Consider the following 26,848-nt stretch of genomic DNA (forward strand, 5'->3'; position numbering starts at 1 on the left):
TATCTCCTAGATCCCTCCAAAGATCCTCTTTCTTTCCATATGGCACAGTTCGGGCCCATCAGCCAACAATGTTGTGTCAACCCTTTAACATACTCCAACAGCAATCTAACCCTTCCCTCACACATAGCCCTCCATCTTTTTATCATGCATTATGCCTCTCTTCGCTTCGCTTACTGCCCATTACACTGTTGGTGTTTAGGGCAGCAATGAAGGTCCTCCATCTCTAGTGGTGTTCAGGGCTTCCTTCATCACATCAGTAGCTTCCTCTCTGTTTTCACTACTGTCAGTCATGCCAGTCCCAGGTGGAGACTCGGGAATACCATCACACTCAGTTGTTGCTGTTCCGTAACAATTTTGTTTTACCAGTCAGGGTTGTTAGCCCTGAGCTGAACCCCTGAACCTGGAGGACTGGTGGACCACTCTTGCTCTGGCCTCTACCCTTTGACCTGTTTGGCATGGGTGACCCTACCAAGAGCCTAGCATAAAGCTGTCTGGATCACTGAGGCACACAGACTTCCAAAACCCTACAACAAGGTTGTAGTCCTCTTGGAGGATGTGCTAGCTAAGAGTCCCTCAGTGGTTCCTAATGTATCTGCCTCTACCACCACCCCTGGCTGCACGTTCCACGGACCCATCACTCTCTGTGTAAAACACTAGCCTCTGACATCCTTGCTCTACCTTTCCCCCCAACACCTTAAAATTATGCACCCTTGTATAATTCCCACAACCAGTAGACTCACTTTCAAGGTCTCTTAATATCATGTTCTCAATATTTATTGTTTGTTTATTTATTTGTTTGTTTATTTATTATTCCTACTTTTTAAAATATTTGTTGCTTGTTGTCTTTTGCACACTTTTTGAATGCCCTGGTTGGGTAGTCTTTCATTGATTCTATTATGGTTATTATTCTATAGATTTATTGAGTATGCCCACAAGATAATTAATCTCGGGGTTGCATATGATGACATCTAAGTACCTTGATAATTAAATTTACTTTGAACTTTGAAGGGTGACCTTTCTGACCTTTGCCCTCTTGTTCCTGAAATTCTAAAGCCTCTCTCCAACCCACCCTCCTCTTTCCTTGTCCTCAATATGTTGACATTGTGGCTACTCCCTACTTCTGCCTATTTGATTCTCAGGATTCCTGAAGCGTTTCCTGCTTGTTATTCTTCTCCCATTTTGTAATCAGGAAACTTCGTAAGCGATCCCTTTCAACTCTTTCCACGTCCCTGTCCCTCCTTCTGTCTGGAATTTCCTGCTACACTTCGAGACCCCTGGGTTCTCCCAATTCTAGACAATGTGATTGACCTGGAATTTAGTCCAGTAGGACTTGGAGTTATTGACTCCCTGTCCTGTTTCTTTAGGCCATTCCCATTATCTCCAAGGCCCGGCACCTTGAGAAACAAGGGGAAGTTTCAGAGATCGTCTTTCGAGGGAATCTCTTCGGGGTAAAACCAAAGGTCACCATTCTGTACTTCTTCCTTTTCAATGACTTGCTACTCATCACCGTCAAAAAGGGGTAAGTACCAGCCCTCGACCCAACTTGGTCAGGAAAATGCTTCTATCTGTCCCAGGGTCTCGGTGCAGACTGAAGCCGGGTGTTGTTCTGGGGGTGTGGTGGTCAGTTCCGTATTGAAAGCTCAGAATCAGACTTATTATCACAGAAAAATGGTAGATGGAGTTTAACCCAGATAAATATGAGGTGTTTCACCTCAGTAGGGCAAATGCAAAGAGACAGTACACAATTAAGGGCAAGATCCTTAACAGTGTTGCTCAGCAGAGATATTTTGAGATCCAAGTTCATAGCTCCTTGCAAGTGGTTACACAGTTTGATAAGGTGGTTAAGGAGGTTTTATTAGTTGGGGCATTGAGTTCAAAAGTCAAGAGGTTATATTGCAACTTTATTGCATAAAGTTCTGGTCACCCCACTATAGGAAGGATGTTGAGACTTTGGAGAGGGTGCAGAAGAGGTTTACCAGGATGCTGCGGTTTACAGGGCATGTGCTATCATGAGGGGCTGGAGAAACTTGGGTTATATTTTCTGGAACGGCAGAGGCAGAAGGGAGATCTGATAGAGGTTTACAAGATTATGAGAGACATAGACAGAGTAGAGAGGGAGGATCTGTTTCCATGGGTAGAAATGTCTAATACCAGAGGATATGCATTGAAGGATCAGTGTTTAGGTGTTTTTGACTTGCTTTTCAGCTGGTTTGGCACAACGTTGTGGGCCTGCTCATGTGCTGTACTGTCTTGTTCTATGTTCTATTTGTACGGCATGAAATTTGTTTCCCAGCGGCCGTACAGTACAGACATAAATTAGTATACATTACAGAAATCAACAATATGGTCAAAAAAAAAGGTAGTGTTCAATCCTGAGGCACTGAATTAGGGCTGTGCAAGTTGTTTTGAGTGCCAAATGGTTGAAGGGAAGTAACTGTTCCTGAACATGGTGGTGTGGGACTGCAGCCTTTTGTACCTCCTGCCTGACAGTAGCTGTGAGAAGATGGCTCGGCCCAGACAGCACAGGAACAGGCCATTCGGCCCACAGTGTTGTGCTGTACCAGCTAAAAAGCAAATCAAAAACACTCAAACACTAATCCCTCGTTCCAACACAATGTCCATCCATCCTCCTTGTATTCCAACGTCTCTTAAAAGCCTCTAATGTACTTGCCTCTGTCACATTCCAGGCATCTGAGTAAAAAACTTAGCCCTTACATTCCCTTTGACCCTACCCCCTCTCACCTTCAATGCATGCCCTCTGGTATTAGATATTTCAACCTTAGGAAACAAATATTGGTAGACTCTATCGATGCCTCTCATAATCTTAGAAACATCAAGCAGATCTCCCCTCAGCCTCAGCCGCTTCAGAGAAAACAGACCAGGTTTATCCAGCCTCTCATGGACGGCAACAGGCCCTCTAAACCAGACAGCATCCTGGAGAACCTCCTGCACCCTCTCCAATGTCTTCGATGATGGATGTTGCCTTCTTGAGGTCAGCACCTCCTATAGATACCACTGATGGTCATCATTGACCTGGAAGGCCTGTTTCTTCCGCCGTAGGTGGGATAGCAGGACTTGTGTTTTCGGGTTGGGTGGGCCAAAGGGCTTAATTCTGCTCCTTTATCCTGTGGTCGATGACTGACACAGCTGTGACATTCTGCCCAGGGCGGACAGGTACCAAGTGGTTGACTACGCCCATCGGTCACTGGTCGAGGTCCAGGATTGCCCCAGCAGCTCGCTGGGTTCCAGCATCGGGAACTGCTTCACGCTGACCCTCCTCGAGAACCACCAAGGCAAGCAGAGCGAGCGGCTGCTGAAGGTGCTGACCGAGTGAGTGCCTGGGACGGAGAGGGCGCCGGAGAAAGGGAGGGGCGTGGAGAATCAGGGGTGAACAAGGCAGTAATTGGGAACGTGGGTCTCTGTTTTCAGGTCGGACCGCCACCGTTGGATGAATGCATTGACCTCTGGTCAGTATGCCCTTCAGGATGAGACCAACGACGACAAGGTCTACGAGTTTTGGGGTAAGCAAGGACTACGTGGAGTTATAAACATAAGAGATTCTGCATAGAGTCATAGAACCATACAGCACAGTGACAGGTTCTTCAGCACATCTAGTCCATTACTCCGCCTAATCTCATTGACCTGCACATGGACCATAGCTTCCATACCACACCCGTCCATGTACCTATCCTAAACGTTGATTCAATATTGAAATTGAACCCACTTCCACTGGCAGCTCATTGCATGCCCGCACCACCCTCTACAGACGCTGGAAATCCAGAGCAACAGACACAAAATGCTGGAGGCAACATCCTGATGAAGGGTCTTGGTTCAAAGCGGCGACTGTCTATTCATTTCCATAGACGCTGCCTGGCCTACTGAGCTCATCCAGCATTTTTTGTTTGTTTCTGGGGAATAAACAGTTGATGTTTCAAACCGAGACAATGTTCCCTCTAATTTGTAATGACCAGTGAACGCAAAAATCTCGTGCAGTGCAATTTTTTGCCCAGTGACAGCAGCATGCGTACACTGAATAATTCCTTCAATAAAAACAGTATAAGTAAGCCAGTTGTAAAATCTGCAGACAAATCATCGCAAACTCCACATTGTCAACACCATCCGCATCAGAAACCGAAAAAGGAAATGTGATTGTGTACGATCGTGAAATATACTTAACATGCCAACGAGGTAGAGGGTAACAACCTTTTGAGCGCAGTTTAAATTCCTTTGTGTGCTAGTAGCAAAAGATATGTGCGTGCACATGCTCTCACCTTAAGGGAAACATTGTTCACTTAATAATTCTGATGAAGGATCTCGCCCCAAAATAGAACTGTTTATTCCCTTCCATAGCCGGCTGGTGGCGTAGTGGCATCAGCGCCGGACTTCGGAGCGAAGGCTCCCAAGTTCGAATCCAGCCGGCTCCCTTGCACGCTTTCCATCTGTGCTGGGTTGGGAGTTGAGCTAGCAACTCAGCCTTGTAAAAATAAGAAAGCCTGCTAAAAAAAACACCATCATGATGGCGTCCCAATGACTCTACTCAGAGTTGAGGGCTTTCTTGATTCCCTTCCATAGATCCTGCCTGACCTGCTGAGTTCCTCCAGCATTCTCAATGGAATTAACCACCTTTCACTAGCCTCCACCCTCCATCGTGCACTGTGCTTGCCATCTCCACGGTGTCCCTCCACTCAGTTGACTGCGGCAGTAGTAAGAACTGACTGGGCCAATTCGGCCCTTCGAGCCTTGCTTTCCCAGTCAGTGAGGTCATAGTTAGGGCAGGGGTGAAGTGTGCCCCGCGGTGCCAGGACTTCACGGCACCTGCAGCAACGCACAGGAAAGTTCGAGTAAGTCAGGCTCCGATGACCTGGCGTCAAGTATCCGGAAATCCCGGACACATTCAGCATCTGTCTGTTGTGTGGATTTGGAATGTAAGACCAGATCCAGTGGGTGTGTGCAGCTGGATCCTGGCTCCCACAGTGCAGCCGAAACTGGGGCCGGGGTTGCGAGTGGGGGTAGCTTTGTATGTGGAGCTGGAGTTTGAATGTTTCCTTTTAAACCTGATGTTTTCACTGGAAAATGTATTACACTATTATCAGTCGAGGCATTGAGTTCAAAAATTAAGAGGTTACGTTGCAACTTTATAAAACTTTGTTTAGGCCACACCTGAAGTATTGCATAAAGTTCTGGTCGCCCACTACAGGAAGGATGTTGAGGCTTTGGAGAGGGTGCAGAAGAGGTTTACGGGGATGCTGCCTGGCTTAGAGGGCATGTGCTGTCATGAGAGGCTGGATAAACTTGGGTTGTTTCCTCTGGAGTTCTGGAGGCTGAGGGGAGATCTGATAGAGGTTTACAAGATTGAGAGGCATTGATAGAGTGGACAGAGAGTATCTGTTTCCCAAGGTAGAAATGTCTAATACCAGAGATGAGAGGGGGTAGGTTCAAAGGGGATGTGAGGGGTAAGTTTTTTACTCAGAGAGTGGTGGATGCCTGCAATACACTGCCTGGTATGGTGGTAGAGGCAAATACATTAGAGACTTTAAGAGGTGTTTCGATAGGTACATGAATATGCTGAAGATGGAGGGATAAGGACTTGTGTAGGTCAGAAGGATTCATTTTTGGATGTTTTTCATTTGCTTTTTAATTGGTTTGGTACCACATTGTGGACCTGTTCCTGTGCTGTACTCTTCTAGGTCTATGTCCTATTGTTGAGTGTGTAAGTCGGGTGAAATAAAAGTGACTTAAATCTGTCAATCCAGAGTATCTGCCAGTCCAGCATCACCAAAATCCAAAATGGATGCTGGCTTGTCAGAGTTTTTTTTCAAGGGGCAGTCAGCAAATTACAATCAGTAGATGCACACTTTGGGTCAGAGGGGGAGGAATTTTGAAGTGTCTCCTAACCTTTTTCTCTTTTTTGCATTCACCCACTTCCCCAAGCAGACTGTCCACAGGTGCAGTGCCTGATCCCTTACACAGCCCAGCAAGCAGACGAACTGAGCCTCGAGCCCACCGATATTGTCAACGTGACCAAGAAATCACTCGAGGGTATGTCTTTCCTCTCGCGCGTCAATGCCCCATCCGCGCTCTCTTCTCACACTCTGTGGCTGAGTCGTGGTCACGATGGGTGTTTCCAACACGTCAAACAACACCTCAAAGACAATTGTAAGCCACTTGTTAAAGCACTGAAGTGTTCACTTCAGGTTCAACTTTATTGTCATGGGTATACATACAAATTATCTTTTTGCAGAGCAGTGCAAATCTCTACACTTATAAAAGCTCGTAAGACATAGGAGCAGAATTCGGTCCATCCAGTCTGCCCCACCATTCCAACATGGCTGATTCTACCTTCTCCCTGTAACCTCTGACATCCTTACTAATCAAGAACCTATCAACCTTGGCTTTAAATATCGGAATCAGCATCGGGCTTACTATCACCGGCATCTGTTGTGAATGTTGTGGTGAAGGGTCTTGATGTGAAACACCAACTGTTTATTCCCATCCATGGGTGCTGCCTGACCTGCTGAGCTCCCCCACAACGTCGTGTGTATTCTCGCAAAATCTGATGACTTTGCAGCAGCAGTACAATGCAATACATAATAATAGGAAAAAAAGTGAATTACAGTAAATGTATGTATTAAATAGCTAAATTAAATAAGTAGTACAAAAATAGAAATTAAAAAAATTAGTGAGGTAGTGTTCGTGGGTTCAATGTCCATTCAGAAATCTGATGGCTGAGGGGAAGCTGTTCCTGAATCACTGAGTGTGCGCCTTCAGGCTCCTGTACCTCCTCCCTGATGGTAACAATGAAAAGAGGGTATGACCTGGGTGATGGGGGTCCTTAATGATGGATGCCGCCTTTCTGAGGCATCACTCCATGAAGATGTCCTGGATACTATGGAGGCTGGTGCCCCTGATGGAGCTGACTAAGTTTACCACTTTCTGCAGCTTGTTTCGATCCTGTGCAGTAGCCACCCCCCCCCCCCATACCAGACACAATGCAGCCAGTTAGAATGCTCTCTAGGGTGCATCTGTAGAAATTTGTAAGCGTCTTTGGTGACTTACCAAATGTGCCCAATGATTTGGCCTCCACAGCTGTCAGTGGCAATGAATTGTACAGATTCACCACTCTAAATAAAGAAATTCCTCTTCATCTGTGTTAACATAGAACAGGTGATGTGGGCTGGGATGGGTGTAGGAGGAACTGAATGGATCGGGAGGAGAGAGGAAAGGGTCAGAGGGACAGCAGGTCGCCTGTCGTTTGTGAATTTGATGTTCATGCCTTTGGGTTGAGAGCTGGACATGTGGACAGAAACCTGGATAGGAAAGTTTTAGAGTAGGGGTTCCCAAAACTTTTTATGCCATGAACCAATACCATTAACTGAGAGGTCCATGGGACCCAGTTTGGGAACCCCTGACTTAGAGGGATATTGACCAAATCTGGGAAATGGAACTGGCTCAGGAAGACATTGTGGTTAGTATGGATGAGTTGGGCCAAAGGGCCACATTCTGTTCCGTATAAGTCTATGACTATTTATCTATACTTGGTTCTTTGATTGACAGCCCTGCTGGTAGCTGATAAACTAGTGGGTGAATGGCAGACAAGGGGCTTGTTGTTTAAAACCAAAGTTTTAAGAATTGGAGAGTGTCCAGAGGAGGTTCACAAGAATGATCCCTGGGAATGAAAGGGTTAGTGTATGAGGAGCATTTGTTGGCTCTGGCCTATCCTCACTGGAATTTGGAAGAATGATGGGGGATCTCATTGAAGCCTATAGGACCATGTGATGATGGGAGCGTATGGCAGAACACTTTACAGTACAGGCGTCCCGGGTTCAATTTCCGCCGCTGCCTGTAAGGAGTTTGTACGTTCTCCCCGTGACTGCACGGGTTTCCTCCGGGTGCTCTGGTTTCCTCCCACAGTCCAAAGACGTACCGGTTGGTAGGTTAATTGGTCGTTGTAAATTGTCCCGTGATTAGGGCTAGGGTTAAATCAGGAGATTACTGGGTGGTGTGGCTCAAAGTGCCGGAAGCGCCTATTCTGCACTGTATCTCAATAAATACATAAACAAACAAACAAATATTTATACCAGGCAGCATAATGCATCAGACAGGAGGTACAGGAGCCTGAAGACCTACACCTCAAAGCTCAACAACAGCTTCACCTCCACAGCCATTATGTTCTTGAGCCAACTTGAAAAAAACTCTCACACTAAATCAAACCATTTCTTTTTCTCTCTCTAACTCAACTTGCAGTATTGTCGTGATGTTTATTTTGTTCTGTAAGTCATGTACAATTCAGACCATAGGAATAGAATTAGGCCAGTCAGCCCTTTGTGACTGCTCCACCATCCCGTCCTGTGCTCACTGGAATTCAGAAGAACGAGGGAGGATCTCACTGAAACCTATCAAATGTAAAAGACCTCAGTACAGTGGATGTGGAGAGAATGTTTCCTATTGTGGGGGAGTCCAAGACCAGAGGACACAGCCTCAGAACAGAGCGACGTCCATTTAGAATGGAGATGAGAAGGAATTTCTTTAGCCAGAGAGTGGTGAATCTGTGGAATTCGTTGACACAGGTGGAGGCCAAGTCATTGGGTATATTTAAGGCAGAGGTTGATGGATTTTTGATTAGTCAGGGCATGAAGGGATATGGGGAGAAGGCAGGAGATTGGGGCTGAGAGGGAAAATGGATCAGCCATGATGAAATGGTGGAACAGACTCAATGGGCAAATGGCTTAATTCTGCCCCTATATCCTATGGTCAATCATGGCTAATGTATTTTTCCTCTCAGCTCTCATTTGCCTGCCCTCTCCCCATAACCTTAGACGCCTTTACTAATCAAGAAAGAACCTATCAACCTCCTCTTCAAATATACCCACTATCTTAGCCTCCACAATCAACTGTGGTAATGAATTCCACAGATTCACCACCCTCTGACTAAAGAAATTCCTCATCTCTATTCTAAAGGCTCATCCTTCTATTCTGAGACTGTGCCCTCTGGTCCTAGACTTCCCTGCTATAGGAAACATCCTCTCCACGTCCACTCTATCTAAGTCTTTCAATATTCTAGAGGCCTCGATCAGTCTGCCCCCCACCACCTTATTCTTCTAAATTCCAGTGACTACAGGCCCAGTGCCATCAAACACACCTCACACATTAACCCTTTCATTCCTGGAATCGTTCTCGTGAACCTCCTAGGAGTTTGTTAACTTGTGTTTGTCACAGGTAAAATGTTCAAATTCCTCATAGACAGCACCAGAGCTTGGGATTGAACCCAGGTTATTGGAGTTGAGAGGGAGCAGTTCCAGTTCAAGTTTAAGTTTGTTGTCATTGGCACCAATTTGAGGCCTCCGTTAGTCAGGGTCAACTGTGGATGTTGCGTCCTAGCTGTCTTAAGTACGCAAGCCTGGGCAGTACAATATGGAGAGCAAGCTGTTGCCCATGTAGCAAGCTCCCCCTCTCCACACATCTGATGCACCCAAAGGAACGGCAGAGACCGATACAGTTTGGCACCAGCAGTGTCACAGGAATTTCCAGTCAGGGTTGAACTCAATGTAGGACTGTCTTAGGAACCTCCGCTCTGGATATTTCCATCGGGGCTTACTCACGAAGTCTTCCCGATGAGTGGGTATAGCCGCAAGGCAGCGGAGATTTGAGATCAGAGTTTTCCTTTTCCTAGATGCACTGCCAACCACAGCCGACGAGCCCCATGTGCCGAAAGTGACTGGGTTTAAGGCACCAGTAACCTGCCTTTGCCCCTTCTCCTGTCAGTAGAAATGGTTCTGCCGGGATTAGTAGCTAAGCCACACGTGAAGGCCAGGAGCTGGACTTGGTTGAAAGAGGTTGTTTGAAGCGCACGCTACTGGGAGCATTTAATAGGTAGTGGGAGCTTGTCCCTATTACTACCCTCGCCTATGACAACCTTAGGAACCCATTGACACCACTACCCAGGGTATAAGTGCCATGACAAGGAGCAGAACCTAGAACAGTACGTGCTGGTATTTATGTTTGTTACATACTGTGCTGCTGCAGGGAAAAGCTAACAGTTTTTTGTGAGTTTTCTAAATGACTTGGATGAGGAAGTGGAAAGGTGGTTTAGCAAGTTTGCAGAGGACACGAAAGTTGATGGTGTTGTGGATAGGTTACAGCAGGATATACACAGTGCCTACTTAACGTAAGTACATCCTGTACCTCATAGAGTGGCCAGTGAGTGTATGTCCATGGTCTTCTGCAGCTGTAGTCCATCCACTTCAAAGTTCAATGCATTTTACATTCAGAGTTGCTCTCCTGCACACCACTGTTGTAACATATGGTTATTTGAGTTACCATCGTCTTCCTGGCAGTTTGAACCAGTCTAGTCATTCTCCTTTGATCTCTCTCTCGTTAACAAGGCATTTTCACCCACAGAACTGCCGCTCACTGGATTTATTTTTGTTGTTTTTGCATCATTCTCTGTAAACTCTAGAGCAGGAGTTCCCAATCTGGGGTTCACGGGTCCCTTGGTTAATGGTATTGGACCATGGCATATAAAAAGGTTGGGAACTCCTGCTCTAGAGACTTGTGCGTGAAAATCCCTGGAGATCAGCAGCTTCTGAGATACTCAAACCACCCCATCTGGCACCAACAATCATTCCATGATCAAAGTCACTTAGATCACATTTCTTCCCCATTCTGATGTTTGGTCTGAACTACAGTTAAACCTCTTGACCATGTCTGTGTGCTTTTATGCATTGAGTTGGTGCCACATGATTGGCTGATTAGATATTTGCATTAAAGAGCAGGTGTACAGGTGTTTCTTAAAAAGTGACCTCTGACAGGATGCAGAGCTGGGCTAAGAATTGGCAAACTTCACTTTGGAAGGTCAAACTTGAAGGGAAGAGTACAAAGTTAATGGCAGGATTTTTAGCAGTGTGGAGAAACAGATCGATCTTGGGGGTCCACACCTATAGATCCCTCAAAGTTACAGCACAAGTTGATAGGGTGTTTAAGAGAATGTATGGTGTGTTGGCCTTCATTAGTCAGGGAATTGAGTTCAAGAGCAGTGTGGTAATGTTGCAGCTCTGTAAAACTCCGGTTAGACCATGCATGGAATATTGTATTCGATTTAGGAAAAATGTGGAAGCTTCTCAGAGGGTGCAGAGGAGATTTGGCAGGATGCTGCCTGGATTAGAGAGCATGTCTTTTGAGGTTTGTGGACTTGCCTCTGTAGTTCATGTTATGATCTGTTTCTGGTCACTCCTTTTTTTTCTGTTGCTATTTTGGGTGATGTTTGATGCAGCCTGCAGATAACAAACACTGAGCTGAACTGAATATGCCTGGACTCTTTTGATTTTGTGTTTTATATTCTGGGTTTTTCACTCATTTTTTTTGTTGCCATTTGAGCAATTTTTTTTTTTGTGTGTTGTGGGGGGGGGGGGGTTGATGTTTTTCTTTAAACATGTTCCATGATTTTCTTTGTTTCGTGGCTGTCTGTGGGAAGACGAATTTCAGGGTTGTATACTCCATTCATACTTCAGTAATAAAAGTACTTTGAATCTTTGAAAGGTTGAGTGAGCTGGGGCTTTTCTCTTTGGGGCGAAGGAGGATGAGAGTTGGCTTGATTAAAAAGAGAAAGATTAGCTTTATTTGTCAGACACGCAGTGAAATGCTTTGTTGGCGTCAAATGAAATCAGCAAGGATTGTGTTGGGCAAGTATATAAGATGATAAGAGGTATAAAGTGGGCAGCCAGCGCCTTTTCCCAGGCTGGCAACGATAATCCGAGGGGGGATAATTTTAAGGTGATTGGAGGAAAGTATGTGGGGGGAGGGAATTCAGAAGCAAGTGTTTCACCCAGAGAGTGGTGTGTGCGTGGAATGCGCTATCGGGTGGTTAGCAGATATATCAGTGTAGTGGTTAGCACAACGCTTTATGGTACCAGTGACCCAGGGTTCAATTCCTGCCGCTGTCCGTAAGGAGATTCTACATTCTCCCCATGACCGTGATCGCCCACGTCATACGACACGACACATTATGATGATAATGATTGCATTGTACTGCTGACGCACAACAACAATTTTCACAACATGTGCCGGTGATATTAAACCTGATTCTGATTCTGAAGTCGACAGGAGGGGCGGGGCACGAGAAAAGTAAGATGAAGAGATAAGAGCTGCTGGAAATGCTGAAAACTGTGAGCAGCACACACAAAATACCAGAGGGACTCAGCATCCTATAGAAGAAAATAGAAAGAGTTGACGTTTTGGGCTGAGACCCTTCGTCAGGCCTGGCTGGTACTCCTGAAGGCCCTGAGCCTTTATTTCCTTCCAAGATTTTGCCTAATCTGCTGAGTCCCAACAGCATAATGTCAGATTAACGCAGGGTTAGTGTTCTGAAGGGACTGTTTCACTGCTACGATTAAGTAGATATGCTGTGCGTTGAAGGCTAAATGCGTTTGAATTGTAAGCAGCCCTGTCTTGTCCCCTTTCAGGCTGGTACGAGGGGTCCAAGTTGTCCACTGGGCAAAAGGGCTGGTTCCCCAGTGGAAACGTGCAGGAGATCACCAACGAACACGTGCGTAGACGGAACCTGAGGGAACGATACCGGTTACTCCAGGCGGCTGAACAGCTGCTCCAGAAGCAAGGCAAGGAGGCAGCCAGCAACTCCCTGTGAGGGGACCGGGGATGGGCTGGGAAGCTCGGTGGGCAGCAGCTGAGGATCAAATTGGCAGTGAGGTACCCCGTGGACGCATCTCAGAACCTGCCCTCGAACCACACTGCCTGAACGCCCGCTCTACACGGTGCCCTGAAAGCCTCCATCCGAGCACGAACCCTGACCTTCATTCTAGTCCGGCAGGATTCTTTGACAGCACGGCGGGAGAGTGGGTGGTGATGGAGCCTTGGGTTTTTCGGTGTTAGGTTCGACTACACTCTGTCTGTTACCTGTGGGGAGAGGGGAGTGGGCCTTACATGCATTCTCACTGCCTCCACACACCCTTCCCCAGAAACTTTGTTCCTGCCCGTCTCCACCTGAACAGGAAGATCAGGTGGGCGTCGGAGTGGGCAGACTCTTGTTTCACCCGCGGTGGGAGGAACGGGAGGCGGTGCGGGTGTGCTTCAGTGGCGAGGGTGGGGGGTGTGGCGGTGGTGATTTTTATTTGGGAAGGAAGTTCCGAACTTCAAAAGTGGTGGGGGAAAGGATCGAATTACCACCACTAGTTGTGAGGGAGTTCATCTGTTCCATCTGTTTTTAGATGTTACTTTATTCAGTTCATTATTATTTTGTGTACAATATTTGTATAGAAACATTAAACCACAGAACGGATGGTCAGTCTGCTCTGAAAGTGACTGAGGCTGGATTAAATCGAGGCTGCACCTCAATAAGTAACAAAAATAAATGAATTGGGCCCTCATCCATCACTTCACACTGGCAGCTCGTTCCACACTCTCACCATTCTCTGAGTGCTGCAGATTCCCCTTAAATATTTCACCTTTCACCTCTAGTTCTAGTCTCGCCCAATCTGAGGGGAGGGGGGAAAGCTTGCGTGCATTCACCCCATCTATGCCCCTCATAATGTTGTAAACAGAACCTCAATAAGATGTCTCCTCATTCCCCTCTGCTCCAGAGAGTAAATTCGATCTTTCCCTTCAACTCGGGCCCTCGAGGCTCGGCTACAACTTTGTAAATGTTCTCTGAACTCTTTCAAACTTATTCAGACCTTTCCTGTAGGCAAGTGACCAGATCCACACACAATACTTTAAATCCGGCCTCACCAATGTCTTGTACAACTTCAGCTTAACATCCCAACTCCTGTACTTGTGGCTAGAAGCATTGTGTCATACAGCTTTAGTGCAGGATAGTGTAGAGTCTTGGGATGGCCCAGCTGTTACCCAGCCTGCTGTTCAGGTCAGATGTTTGGAAAACCATGGCCCAGGGATGGATCAAACCCAGAAAGAGATCCTCAAACACTTCCAGATGTTGAATTAGACAGAGGCTGGTGACATTGGAACACCCAACTGCTGTGTGTGTGACTCCATATGGCCTTATGATCATTATTCAGACTATGTTGCTTGCTACACATTTGCCTCCCCCCCCCACCATTTCGTTACCACTCCCCCTCCCGTTTCAGACCCCATCTCATTTTCCCCCGTTTTGCCACTCCCCAATTTCACCAACCCCTCCCCATTTGCCCCCCCTTTTTGCCACTCCCCCTCTTTTGCTGACCCCACACCATTTCCACCCCCCCCCAATGTTTTGCCACTTCTCTCCCCTCCCCCCAATCCACACTCCCCCGTGGCAAAGAATTCCACAAATTCACCACTCTCTGGCTAAAGAAATTCCTCCTCATGTCCATTCCAAATGGACAGCCCCTGTTCTGAGGCTGTGGGCGTAGACTCCCTGACCAAAGGAAACATCCACTCTATTTAGACCTTTCAGTATTCAGTGGTTTTCAATGAGACACACCCGTTTCGCCACCCTCACCCCTGTACTTGCACCCGCTGGTGGGAGTTTGATCAGTTGAGATCTCCACCTCATTTGCCAGTGGATGTGGATATTTTCTCTCTGACCACCTCAGGCCAATGGTTAAATGACTGGATATTCTGCAGTATCGTTGGGATGGGGCACTGGAAGACTAGGCTTTCGGAAATGGTCTGGTTTTAACGCAATGGCACCATCTATTGATGCAGGAAGGAACTGCAACCAGAGAAGGACTTGCATTAACATAGCGCCTTTGCACTCCCCGAGTATACAGCAGCTGAAGGTGGTAGCAGGCACCCCATCAACAGTCTATTCATGTGAACTACTTTTTCCTTAAAAAAATAATGCCTTGCAGTATTTACTTTAAAATACAACTGGCTTCCTAAAGCTGTAATAACAGATTTCTGGGCTTTTGCACCATGCCTTTGTATTTCAGCACCTCTCAATTTCTTGAGACCAGCGTTGATCGCACCCCCCCCCCCCCGTGGAGTTGGGATGGGGCACTGGGAGGATAGTGTAGCTAAGAAAGCTTATGGGGTGTTAGCTTTCGTAAGTCGAGGGATAGAGTTTAAGAGTCGCGATGTAATGATGCAGCTCTATAAAACTCTGGTTAGGCCACACTTGGAGTACTGTGTCCAGCTCTGGTCACCTCACTATAGGAAGGATGTGGAAGCATTGGAAAGGGTACAGAGGAGACTTACCAGGATGCTGCCTGGTTTAGAGAGTATGCATTATGATCAGAGATTAAGGGAGCTAGGGCTTCACTCTTTGGAGAGGAGGATGAGAGAGACATGATAGAGGTGTACAAGATAATAAGAGGAATAGAGTGGATAACCAGCACCTCTTCCCCAGGGCACCACTGCTCAATACAAGAGGACATGGCTTTAAGGTAAGGGGTGGGAAGTTCAAGGGGGATATTAGAGGAAGGTTTTTTTTTACTCACAGAGCGGTAGGTGCGTGGAATGCACTGCCTGAGTCGGTGGTGGAGGCAGATACACTAGTGAAGTTTAAGAGACAACTAGACAGGTATATGGAGGAATTTAAGGTGGGGGCTTATATGGGAGGCAGGGTTTGAGGGTCGGCACAACATTGTGGGCCGAAGGGCCTGTACTGTGCTGTACTATTCTATGTTCTATGTTAAGGATCTTGCCCTTAACAATGTACTGTCTACTAGCATTTGCCCTACCAAGGTGCAACACCTCACATTTATCTGGGTTAAACTGCATCTGCCATTTCTCCACCCATATCTGCAACTGATCTATATTGTGGTGTATTCTTTGCCAGTCTTCTACACTATCCACAACTCTGGCAATTTTGGTATCATCTGCAAACTTGCTAACCCACTCATCTACATTTTCATCCAGGTCATTTACATACATCACAAACAGGTTGAAAAATTACCCCTGGTGTGTGGTGAGAGGTAATGACTGGGAAGACTTGGTAAGAATGTGGGAAGAACTTAAAAAAAAAAATTACTTTTTAAAAATAAATTCTCAGTGAAGATGCTGCCTAGACTAGAGAGCCTGAGTTATAGGGAGAGGTTGATTTTGGATCACAAAAGTTTATAAGACCCATGTATGGTTAAGGTGGACAGAGATAGTCTTTTCTCCAGGGTCCAAAACTAGAGGCCACAAATACAAGAGGGGAGAGATTTAAAAGAGGGCTGAGAGGTAACTTCTATACACAGAGGGTAGTGAACACCGGGAATGAGCTGCCAGGAAGTGGAAGCGAAGGAGGAATTGGTTCAACTGCAACATCGAAAATCATTTGCATGGGAACATGGATAGGCAACCTTATGAGCCGATTGCAGGCAACTGGGATTTTCAGGGAGGATGCTGTGGTCAGCATAGTCCAGATGGGCTGAAGGGCCTGTTTCTGTGTCATATTATCTATAACAATTGGAATCAATTTCAAGTTCCTGGGTGTCAATGGACCCAACATATCGATGCAGTTACATAGAAGGCACCACAACAGCTATACAGTACTTCATTAGGAGTTTGAGTAGATTTGGTATGTCACCAGACAGATGCATCAAGGAGCACACTCTAATTGACCGTATCACTGTCTAGTATGGAGTGTCGGGGGGGGGGGGGGTGTGTTACTGCACAGGATGAAATAAGCTGCAGAGAGTTGCTAATTCAGTCAGCTCCATCTGAAGTCATGCTCTCTTCTCATTACTACTGTCCGGAAGGAGGTACAGGAGCCCGAAGGCACACACTCAACGATTCAGGAACAGCTTCTTCCCCGCTGACATCCAATTTCTGAATGGATATTAAACCCATGAGCACTACCTTACTACTTTTTTTAAAATTTTTGCACTACTTATTTAACTATTTAATATATACTTTAATTCATAGTTTTATTTTCTTTGTCATGTATTGCATTGTACTGCTGCCACATAACAACAAATTTCACATCATATGCCAGTGATATTAAACCTGCGTCCCATTCTGATTGCTGGACCAAATGGCTCTGCCACCCTTTCCACAATTCCTTACCTCATGACCATTTGGGGCAAGTCCACCTCCCCTCTGCTGGTTCAGTTCCTGCAGATGTACATAGGTCGTACAGCAATGGGCTCACCCCCTTCACACCAGGATGTCAGCCTCTAACGTTAGAGATTCTATCAACACAGCGGCAGCGTCCAATCCACAAGGGCCCAATCTCCCACTTGGTCACAGATCACCCACAAAGAAGCTTTGGTCCCTTTACCCATGAAAGGATGTGCTGGTATTGGAGAGAGTCCAGAGGAGGTTCACAAGCATCATCCTAAGAATTAAAGGGTTAATGACTGAGTAGTGTTTGAAGACTCTCGGCCTATACTCGCCCGAGTTCAGTAGAATGGGGGGGGGGGGGGGAAGCGATCTCATTGAGGCCTGTCAAATATTGAAAAGCCTAGATGGAGTGGTTATGCAGATTTTGTTTCGTATAGTGGGGGAGTCTAGGACCAGAAGAGACAGCCTCAGGAAACGAGGATGTTCTTTTAGAACAGGAATAAGGAGGAATTTCTTTAGCCAGGGAGTGTTGAATCTGTGGAATTCATTGCTACCGACAGCAGTGGGGGTCAAGTCACTGGGTATGTCTACTTACAGCAGAGGCTGACAGGTTCTTCATTAGTATGGGAGTCAAGGTTACAGGAAGAAGGCAGAAAAATTGGGTTCAGGGTCAGAGGGATATTAAATCAGCCATGATGAAATGATGGAACAGACTCAGTGGGCTGAATGGCCTAATTCTGCTCCCATGTCTTAAGGTCTTAAATCTCTCAAAAGCCTCAAGGCATTCATACAACACCTGAATAAGACACAATCCAAGTCTTTCAATATTCAGTAAGTTTTAATGAGATCCTCAACCCTCATTTTTCTAAACTCCAGTGAGTTCAGGCCCAGAGCCATCAAATGCTCCTCATACATTAACCTTTTCATTTCTGGGATTACTCTCATGAACCTCCTCTGGACCCTCTCCGATGCCAGCACATCCCTTCTTACATAAGGGGCCCAAAATTGCTCACAATACCCCAACTGCAGATAGTGCTGCTACCACATCACAGATCCCGGTTCGATCCCGACCTCCAGTACAGGTTACATTTTCACCATGCGGGAATGCAAGCTTTCTCACTGGTGCTCGGTTTCTTCCCAATTAAAGGCACGATTACAATGTAGAAATCTTCAGACAAGGCCTCACAAACAGAAGAGTGATAAATAACCAAATTTTTAGTGACCCAATCATAGATCAGATAGAATAGCGAAGAGAAATCTCATCTACACTTCTTAAAAATAATGCCTTATGATCAAGATAGATCTGCCTCCATAAGGGGAAACAAACTGGCTATCTAATCTATTGGGGTTGGGCGAGACCAGAACTAGAGGTCACAGGTTAGGGGTGAAAGGTGAAATCTTCACTCAGAGCATGGTATAAGCTGCCTGCAGATTCCATTTCAACATTTAAGAGAAGTTTGGATAGGTACATGGATGGGAGGGCTATGGCACAGACTAGAAATCACGTGCACTGCACCAACTGCTGCCTCTGGAGCACTGTGTGGTTAAGTGCCTTGCTCAAGGACACAACACGCTGCCTCAGCTGAGGCTCGAACTCCTGACCTTCAGATCACTAGTCCAACGCCTTAACCATTTGGCCACGCGCCAACACATGTTCTATGATTATACATATTTCAGCCAAGTAGAAAAGTCAAATTGTAAATGCCAGTTCAAGTGGAGAGCTTCAAACAGAAACACTCTGAGTGTTTCCAACGGAATGTGTTTCTCTTTCAGACAGAGGGCACATTGGTGGTACAGGGACAGTCAGAGCACACGTCCACAAGGCAACTTGGGAGGGGCAGCTAATGAAAAAGGAACCCCCCCCAGGGCTTATGATGTTAATAAAAAAGGTCAGCCAATGGCAAAGCTGCCTTCCAAGGGGCAGATCCAGACTCCCAGACTCCCTTGGGGTTGGCTCATTGGGCCTGCTGACCTGCTCACTTGTCTGAAAGGAACTTAACGCAGAAGAAACACTGAATAACCATTTTAATAGGTAAGAACCACCCACCCTCCAATAAAGACCATTTAAATGCAAGTTACACAATGTTGTCCAAACTCTTTTTAAATATAAATAATCGCAACGCAAGCGCTCATTTTTAAATATCTAAGAAGTGTCTCTTTTTGTCTGAAATGCACGCTGGTTTCAGGAAACACAGTCAGCGTTTGAATAGTTTGTGTCCCCAGCTGTGGCATTTTCTTTACCCAATTCCCCCTCTGTTGACGCCACCCCAAGCTTGCCCTACAGGTCAGTGCAGGTAACTGGAGTGAGTCCGTGGATCAATAGTGTGGGCCCCAGGCCCTCGGTCAGGACGTCCAGCTGCTGCAGGTAGCGCTGCGAGCGGGAGGTGTCGGCGGGGGGCCGGGGCAGGTAGAGGAACCGCACGGCCGTGTGGAAGCTCTGCTCCAGCACCATGCGGTTGGCAGCCAGGAGGTAGTCGTCCGAGACGAGGGCCGAGTCCCGGCCGGCGCGCAAGGCGGCCTCCTGCTCCTCGGCGGAGAGCTGTCGGCGCCAGTGGAGGGCCACCACGCTGTCCCAGGTGACGATCTTGATGGTGGCCTTGATGCGCAAATTGTCCAGCAGCTCCCGGAGCTTCTGCTCCTTCTTGACCCAACCCTCGTCGCCAGACTCGATGCAGAGGAAGATGCGGAGCCGCGCCGACTTCCAGGAGACGACCATGGTCAGGACACAAGCCATCTGTAGCAGGAAGAGGCTGCTGACGTCCACATAGTTGGTGCTGTCGGGCCTCAGGAGATCCAGGGGCCAAACGTCAATGGACACTCTGTCTGACCTCTTCTTGGCAAAGAGATCCTTCTTATTCATCGTGAAGAAGTAGCGCGCCAGGCAGATGTTCTTTTGCATCTTGAGGGCATCGGAGATGATGGCGACGTACTCCACTTCACTCAGGCTCTTGTCCGATTCGCTGCCGCGCACGGGGGGGAAGTGAGCCTGCAGGGAGGCAATGTCCACACCAAAATGGTCGTTCTCCTTGGTGTCCTGAAAGGCCGGGTCACACAGGAAGTAGTCGTCAGGCACACAGTGGTCATAGAACCCGAGGACCAGGGTGTTGGGCTTCATCCCACCTGGGGGGGGGGGGGAAGAGGGGGCAGGAAGAAGAATTTAACTGGTTAGACCACAGGGCCACAAAACATAGAAGCAGCAGTAGGCCACTTGGCCCAATAAGTTTGCTGATATACTATCCTTCTCAACCCCATTCTCCTGCCTTCTTCATGTAACCTTTGAAACCCTTACTAATCAGGAAAATTTCAACCTCTGCTTCTAATGCACCCAATGATCTGGCCTCCACTGCCACCATTGGCAATGAATTCCACAGATTCACCACCCCAATTCATCCTCATCTTGTTCTAAAGGACATACCTCTATTCTGAGGCTGTGCTCTCTGAGACCAAAGTCTTGCATTATCGGAAACATCCTCTCTATGACCACCCTATCTAAGTTTTTGAATATTCAATAGGTTTCATTGAGATCCCCTCCCCCATCCTTCATTCTGCCCAGAGCCATCAAATGTTCCTCATACATTAACCCTTTCATTCCTGGGATCATTCTAACAAACCTCTCCAATGCCAGCACATCCCTTCTTAGATAAGGGGCCCAAAACTGCTCACAATACCCCCAGTGCAGTCTGACCAATGCCTTAGAAGCCTCAGCATCACATCCTTGCTTTCATACTCTAGACCATAGAAACCATAGCACAGAAACAGGCTTTTTGGCCCTTCTTGGCTGTGCCGAACCATTTTCTGCCTAGTCCCACTGACCTGCACACGGACCATATCCCTCCATACACCTCCCATCCATGTATCTGTCCAATTTATTCTTTAATGATAAAAAAAACCCACATTTACCACTTCGTCTGGCAGCTCATTCCATACTCCGACCACTCTCTGTGTGAAGAAGCCCCCCCCCTAATGTTCCCTTTAAACTTTTCCCCCCTCACCCTTAACCCATGTCCTCTGGTTTTTTTCTCCCCTTGCCTCAGTGGAAAAAGCCTGCTTGCATTCACTTTATCTATACCCATCATAATTTTATATACCTCTATCAAATCTCCCCTCATTCTTCTACGCTCCAGGGAATAAAGTCCTAACCTATTCAACCTTTCTCTCTAACTGAGTTTCTCAAGTCCCGGCAACATCCTTGTAAACCTTCTCTGCACTCTTTCAACCTTATTTATATCCTTCCTGTAATTTGGTGACCAAAACTGAACACAATGCTCCAGATTCGGCCTCACCAATGCCTTATACAACCTCACCATAACATTCCAGCTCTTATACTCAATACTTTGATTAATAAATGCCAATGTACCAAAAGCTCTCTTTACGACCGTATCTACCTGTGACGACACTTTTAGGGAATTTTGTATCTGTATTCCCAGATCCCTCTGTTCCACTGCACTCCTCAGTGCCTTACCATTAACCCTGTATGTTCTACGTTAGTTTGTCCTTCCAACATGCAATACCTCACACTTGTCAGTATTAAACTCCATCTGCCATTTTTTAGCTCATTTTTCCAGCTGGTCCAAGTCCCTCTGCAGGCTCTGAAAACCTTCCTCACTGTCTACTACACCTCCAATCTTTGTATCATCAGCAAACATGCTGATCCAATTTACCACATTATCATCCAGATCATTGATATAGATGACAAATAACAATGGACCCAGCACTAATCCCTGTGGCACACCACTAGTCACAGGCCTCCACTCGGAGAAGCAATTCTCTACCACCACTCTCTGGCTTCTTCCATCGGGCCAATATCTAATCCAATTTACCACCTCTCCATGTATACCTAGCGAATGAATTTTCCTAACTAACCTCCCATCCAGACCTCTTGAAACAAATGCTAACATTGCATTTGCCTTTGTTAGTGGGTTCACAACCCAAAAGCTAAGTTACAACAGTTCAGCCCTCACCCTACCATGAAGTCCCTGTCCTAATCCAGCCTCAAAGCTCATTCTGATGGGCTTCAGAAAACGCAGCACCATTTAATGCAATTATACGCTTCACCTTTCCAGTTTAGGGGTGCTGTTAAGATGAAGGACAACCATATTGAAGGTCTTCAGGTTGCCCATCTAATACACCTTGTTTCAGGTTCCTTAAGGTTGTCATCGCCGGGGGAGGTAGTGGGTAAAGCTCCCACTGTCTATTAAATGCTCCCAATGGTGTGCATCTCAAACAGCCTCTGACAACCAAGTCCAGCTCCTGGCCTTCACGTGTGTGTGCCTCAGCTACTGAGCCCGACGGAACCATTTCTGCTGACAGCAGAAGGGGCAAAGGCAGGTTAAAGCCAATCAATTTGGGTAGATGGTGCTCCTCAGCCATGGTCAGCAACCTAGCTAGGAGGAAAACTCTGACTGCAAACCTCTGTTCCTTGGGGCTATACCCACTCATGGACAAGGCTTCGGGAGTACAGTCCAAGGGAGAAATCCGGAGCTAGAGTCCCCATGGCAACCCTACGTTGAGTTCAACACTGACTGGCAACTCCTGATGTCAAACTGTGTCAGTCTCTGCTGTTCCTGCGGGTTCATTAGATGCAGGAGAGGGGGAACTCGCTACATGGGCAGCAGCTCGCTCTCCATGTTGTTCTATTAAAACTCAACCCAAAACATTTACTACGGACCCTGCCTGGCTCTGGTTCCCTACCTCCTTCCCTTTATCCCATGGTCCACTCTCCTCTCCTAACAAATTCCTTCTTCTTCAGCCTTAAATCCCTTTCACCAATCACCTACCAACTTCCCAACATCATTCCCCTTTCCTCACCTATCAGCTTGTACTCATCCCTATTCCACTCCCAGTATGGCTTCTGCCCGCTTCTGTTCTGGTCCTGATGAAGCATCTCAGCCCAAAACATGGATGCTGCCTGACCTGCTGAGTTCCTCCAGCATTTTGTGTGTGTCACTGAAGATCTCTGGCATCTGTAGAATATTTATTTATTGAGATACAGCACAAAGGATACCCTTCATCAATCCTCTGATGAATTTATAATGACCAATTAACCTACCAACCAGTATGTCTTTGGACTGTGGCAGAAAACCAGAGCACCAGGAGGAAACACATGCAGTCATGGCAAGAACATACAAACTCCTTACAAGCAGCAGTGGGAACTGAGCCCTGGTTGCCGGCATGCTAACCACTACCGTGTCATCTCTTCTGTCACTTCTCACCCACCAGCTTGTGCTCTTCCCCTTCTTCCACCTTATTCTGGTTTATGCCCTCTTCTTTTCTAGTCCTAATGAAGGGTCTTGGCCTGAAATATTGACTCTTTATTCCTCTCCATAGATGCTGCCTGACCTGCTCGGTTCCTCCAACATTTTGTGAGTGTTGCTCTGGAGTTCCAGCGCCTGCAGAATTTCTTGTGTCTAATATTCAAACACCTCAAAAATTCCACTGCCCTTCTTTACACCAGCACTGCCTCCTTCAGTAGCTCCAAATCTCGGACTGCTCCATACCCTCCAGATCCTCTAAGACCAGGGGTTCCCAACCATGGACTCCTCGGTTAATGGTAGAGGTCCATGGCATTAAAAATGTGGGGAACCCCTGGTCTATAGGATTCTACTCCCAAAACACCTCCAATTCCACTCATCCCCCTGTGATTTGTAAACCCCCTCCCAATCTCCCTCTACAGTCATCTCCTGACAACATTCAATCAAAGAATCAGAAAAGACGGCATAACATTAGGTTGTTTGGAGGTATGCTGGGAGATGTCACTGGTATAATGCTGTTTTAGAAAACACAGAGTGCTGGGTACATGAGTGTAGTGCCAAGGTGGTGGTAGAGGCAGATTTCACGCAAATTTCTACAGATATACGGTGGACAGCAGTCTAGCAGTCTGCATCACCGTCTGGTATGTGGGGTGGGGGTGGGGTGGGGGGGGGAGAAGGGCTTCTGCGCACGATCAAAATAAACTGCAGAGAGTTGTAAATTTAGCCAGCTCCATCATCGGATCCAGCCTCTTTAGTACCCAGGACATCCTCAAAGAGCAATGCCTCAAAAAGGCAGCATCCATCATTAAGGACCCCCATCACCCAGGACATGTCTTGTTCTCATTGCTACCATCAGGGAGGAGGTACAGGAGCCTGAAGGCACACACTTAGTGATTCAGAAACAGCTTCTTCCCCTCTGCCATCGATTTCTGAATGGACATTGAACCTGTGAACACCACCTCACTACTTTTTTTAATTTTTGTTTTTACACTACTTATTTAACTATTTAATGTAAATGCTTACTGTAACTCAGTTATTTTCTATTATTCTGTATCGCATTGTACTGCTACCGCAAAGACAATAAATTTCACATCGTATGCTGGTGATATTAAACCTGATTCTGATTCCAATACATTAGGGACATTTAAGAGATTCTTAGATAGACACATGAAAGATGGAAAAATGGAAGGCTATGAAGGGTTATATTGAACTTAAAGTAGAGTAAGGGCCAGCACAACAGTGTGGGCTGAAGGACCATTAATGTGTTGTACTGTTCTATGGGACTGGAGACCACTGTGTGTCAATCAAAAAAAGTGACCAGTCTTCAGGTGAGGCAGCATCTGAGCAGACAGGAATAGTCACTGATGAAGGATCAACCCAAAATATCCACCACAGATGCTGCCTGACCTGCTGGGTATTCTCAGCTTCCTGACTTTGAAGTTTCTAAAAATCGTGCTTCAGTCCCGCCTCATCCTGCTGGCCAGCAGGCCAGAGATATCCAAATACCATTAGTTGTGACAAGGGTTACTGCCTTTCCCAGCATGTTCCAGTCAGCAAGTTTCAGAACCCAAGCACCCTGTAGCTGAAAACATTTTGCCTTTCATCTCCTCTCCAAACATCCACTTGAATTTTTTTTTTTTTTTGATAATTCTGCTAGATCTCTCCCTTTAACCATCTGGGCCACACCTTCATTAAAATCTTCTCACATTGATGCCCTGGCCAAGGAAGCCCACCAGTGCCTCTACTTCCTCAGGGCGCTAAGGGAATTCGGTATGTCCCCATCGACCCTCACCAATTTTTTAATCGCTGTACCACAGAAAGCATTCTGTCTGGGCTCACGGTCCGGCAACTGCTCTGTACGTGATTGCAAGAAACTGCAGAGTCGTGGACACAGTTCAATACATCACAGAAACCAACCTCCCCTCCATCAACTCTTGTCTACACCTCTTACTGCTTCAGTAAAGCAGCCAGCATAATCAAAGACCCCACCCACCCTGGAAATCATCTCTTCTCCCCTCTGCAATCAGGCAGAAGATAATAAGGTCTGAAAGTATGTACCAACAAACTCAATGATAGGTTCTATCCCGCTGTTAGACTCTTGAACAGAGTCTTGTATGATAAGACAGACTCTTGGCCTCAAAATCTACCTTATTATGATCTTGAACTTTATCATTCACCTGCACTGCACTTTTTGGGTAGCTTTCACACTTTATTCTGCATCGTTTTACCTTTCAGGGGTTCCCAACATGGGGTCTGTTAGGACATATTCTGAAATTAGGATATATAGCAAACATTAACTTCAGCAACCAGCCTTTAGACCTGAATGTGAATTGTAGATTAAATTTAAAATGCAGCCCTGTTTCCTGGAGCAGTTAATGAAGAAAACAGACAATGCTGATTAGCATTCACTTTGGGTGTCTGGAGTGTGGGTGCAAAGGAGGAGATGTGAAAATTATATGTAATTCAAAGGAAGCATTGTAGACACATTGCAAATATAGAATTGTCCTTTGATCTTTAGCACATAAAATGTCATGTAATATTGGGTCGAAGAGGCCTCTTCCTCAGACAGTGTCTCACTTTGTTGTATAAAACACTTCTGTATCCACTAGCTTCAGTTTCTCTCCGCTGGCTTTGTTCATGTTACAACAGGATCAACCTCGGTTAATGGTAAGGGTCCATGGCATAAAAAAGGTTGGGAACCCCCTGTGTAATTTAATCTGTATAAACAGTATAAAAGACCAGCTTTTCACTGTATCTTGGCACGTTCCAATGATAAACCAATACCAAAAACCCTCAACCATTCTCTCCACAGATGACAACCTGAACCCAAACTATTCTGAGTTTCCTCAGGTTTTGCAGGTGAATCTTGGCACTACTGTCTCCAGTATAATAGTTGAGGTGGTGAACACAATATCAAAGCTGTGATCTTAGTGATGCCCACAGCCACGTGTCGCTTGCCCCGTCCTCACCGAGTCCGGTTATCCGCAGCAGATGCTGCACGCCCTGACGCACAGAGGGTGAGAGCGTCAGGTCCACGAAGGCCTTCACGTTCAGCTTGTCCACGAGGCTGAGCCAGAAGTTGTACTGAGGGTGGATGGGGTCAAAAGGCAGGGTGTCTGAAAGAGAAGTCACGGCAGTGTCAGATCTACTGTTACAACACAATCTGGGCGGGGGGGGCAGCACACAGTGGGACAAGAACAACGCAAACGAAACCTCAAAAGGAGAGCAAAAATTATTGAGAATCCAACATAATCATAAATATAAGAGATGCTGGAAATCCAGATCAACACACACTTAGGAGCTTGTGGAGATTCAACATGACATCTAAAACTTTGACAAACTTCTATAGATGTGTAGTGGAGAGTATATTGACTGGCTGCATCACAGCCTGGTATGGAAACACCAGTGCCTTTGAACGGAAAACCCCACAAAAAAATAGTGAATATGGTCCAGTCCATTACGGATAAAGTCCTCCCCACCACAGAGCACATCTCATGAAACACTGTCGTAGGAAAGCAGCATCCCTCATCAGAGATCCCCACCGCCCAGGATATGCCTGCTTCTCGCTCTGCCATCAGGATGAAGGTACAAGAGCCTCAGGACTCACACCACCAGGTTCAGGAACAGTTATTACCCCTCAACCATCAGGCTCTTGA

At 46.5% G+C, this 26,848-nt stretch overlaps 2 protein-coding genes across 5 annotated transcripts in view; one reads left to right on the plus strand and one right to left on the minus strand.

The window, feature by feature from the left end:
- The window catches only part of LOC140197843 (rho guanine nucleotide exchange factor 15-like), a 92,723-nt gene extending 79,409 nt beyond the window's left edge, over nt 1-13,314 (plus strand). For 3 of the 4 annotated variants that reach the window (XM_072258341.1, XM_072258339.1, XM_072258340.1), the window contains 5 exons: nt 1,365-1,519; nt 3,166-3,330; nt 3,430-3,521; nt 5,935-6,039; nt 12,459-13,314. In XM_072258341.1, coding sequence (XP_072114442.1) covers nt 1,365-1,519; nt 3,166-3,330; nt 3,430-3,521; nt 5,935-6,039; nt 12,459-12,640 — 699 coding nt within the window. In that variant the 3' untranslated portion in view covers nt 12,641-13,314. Of the gene's footprint in view, nt 1-1,364; nt 1,520-3,165; nt 3,331-3,429; nt 3,522-5,934; nt 6,040-12,458 lie in introns of those variants that run through there. The other variant, XR_011886036.1, reaches the window with a different exon arrangement.
- A 3,998-nt stretch (nt 13,315-17,312) lies between these two features.
- Nucleotides 17,313-26,848, minus strand: part of slc12a9 (solute carrier family 12 member 9) — a 108,588-nt gene continuing 99,052 nt past the window's right edge. The window contains exons 12-13 of the mRNA XM_072258343.1: nt 26,162-26,308; nt 17,313-20,061 (exon numbers count right to left, since the gene is read on the minus strand). Of these exons, the coding sequence (XP_072114444.1) occupies nt 19,220-20,061; nt 26,162-26,308 (989 nt within the window). The 3' untranslated portion in view covers nt 17,313-19,219. The remainder of the gene's footprint in view (nt 20,062-26,161; nt 26,309-26,848) is intronic.

The sequence above is a fragment of the Mobula birostris genome, chromosome 5 (assembly GCF_030028105.1).
Source record: "Mobula birostris isolate sMobBir1 chromosome 5, sMobBir1.hap1, whole genome shotgun sequence".
In the NCBI taxonomy this organism is placed as follows: domain Eukaryota; kingdom Metazoa; phylum Chordata; class Chondrichthyes; order Myliobatiformes; family Myliobatidae; genus Mobula; species Mobula birostris.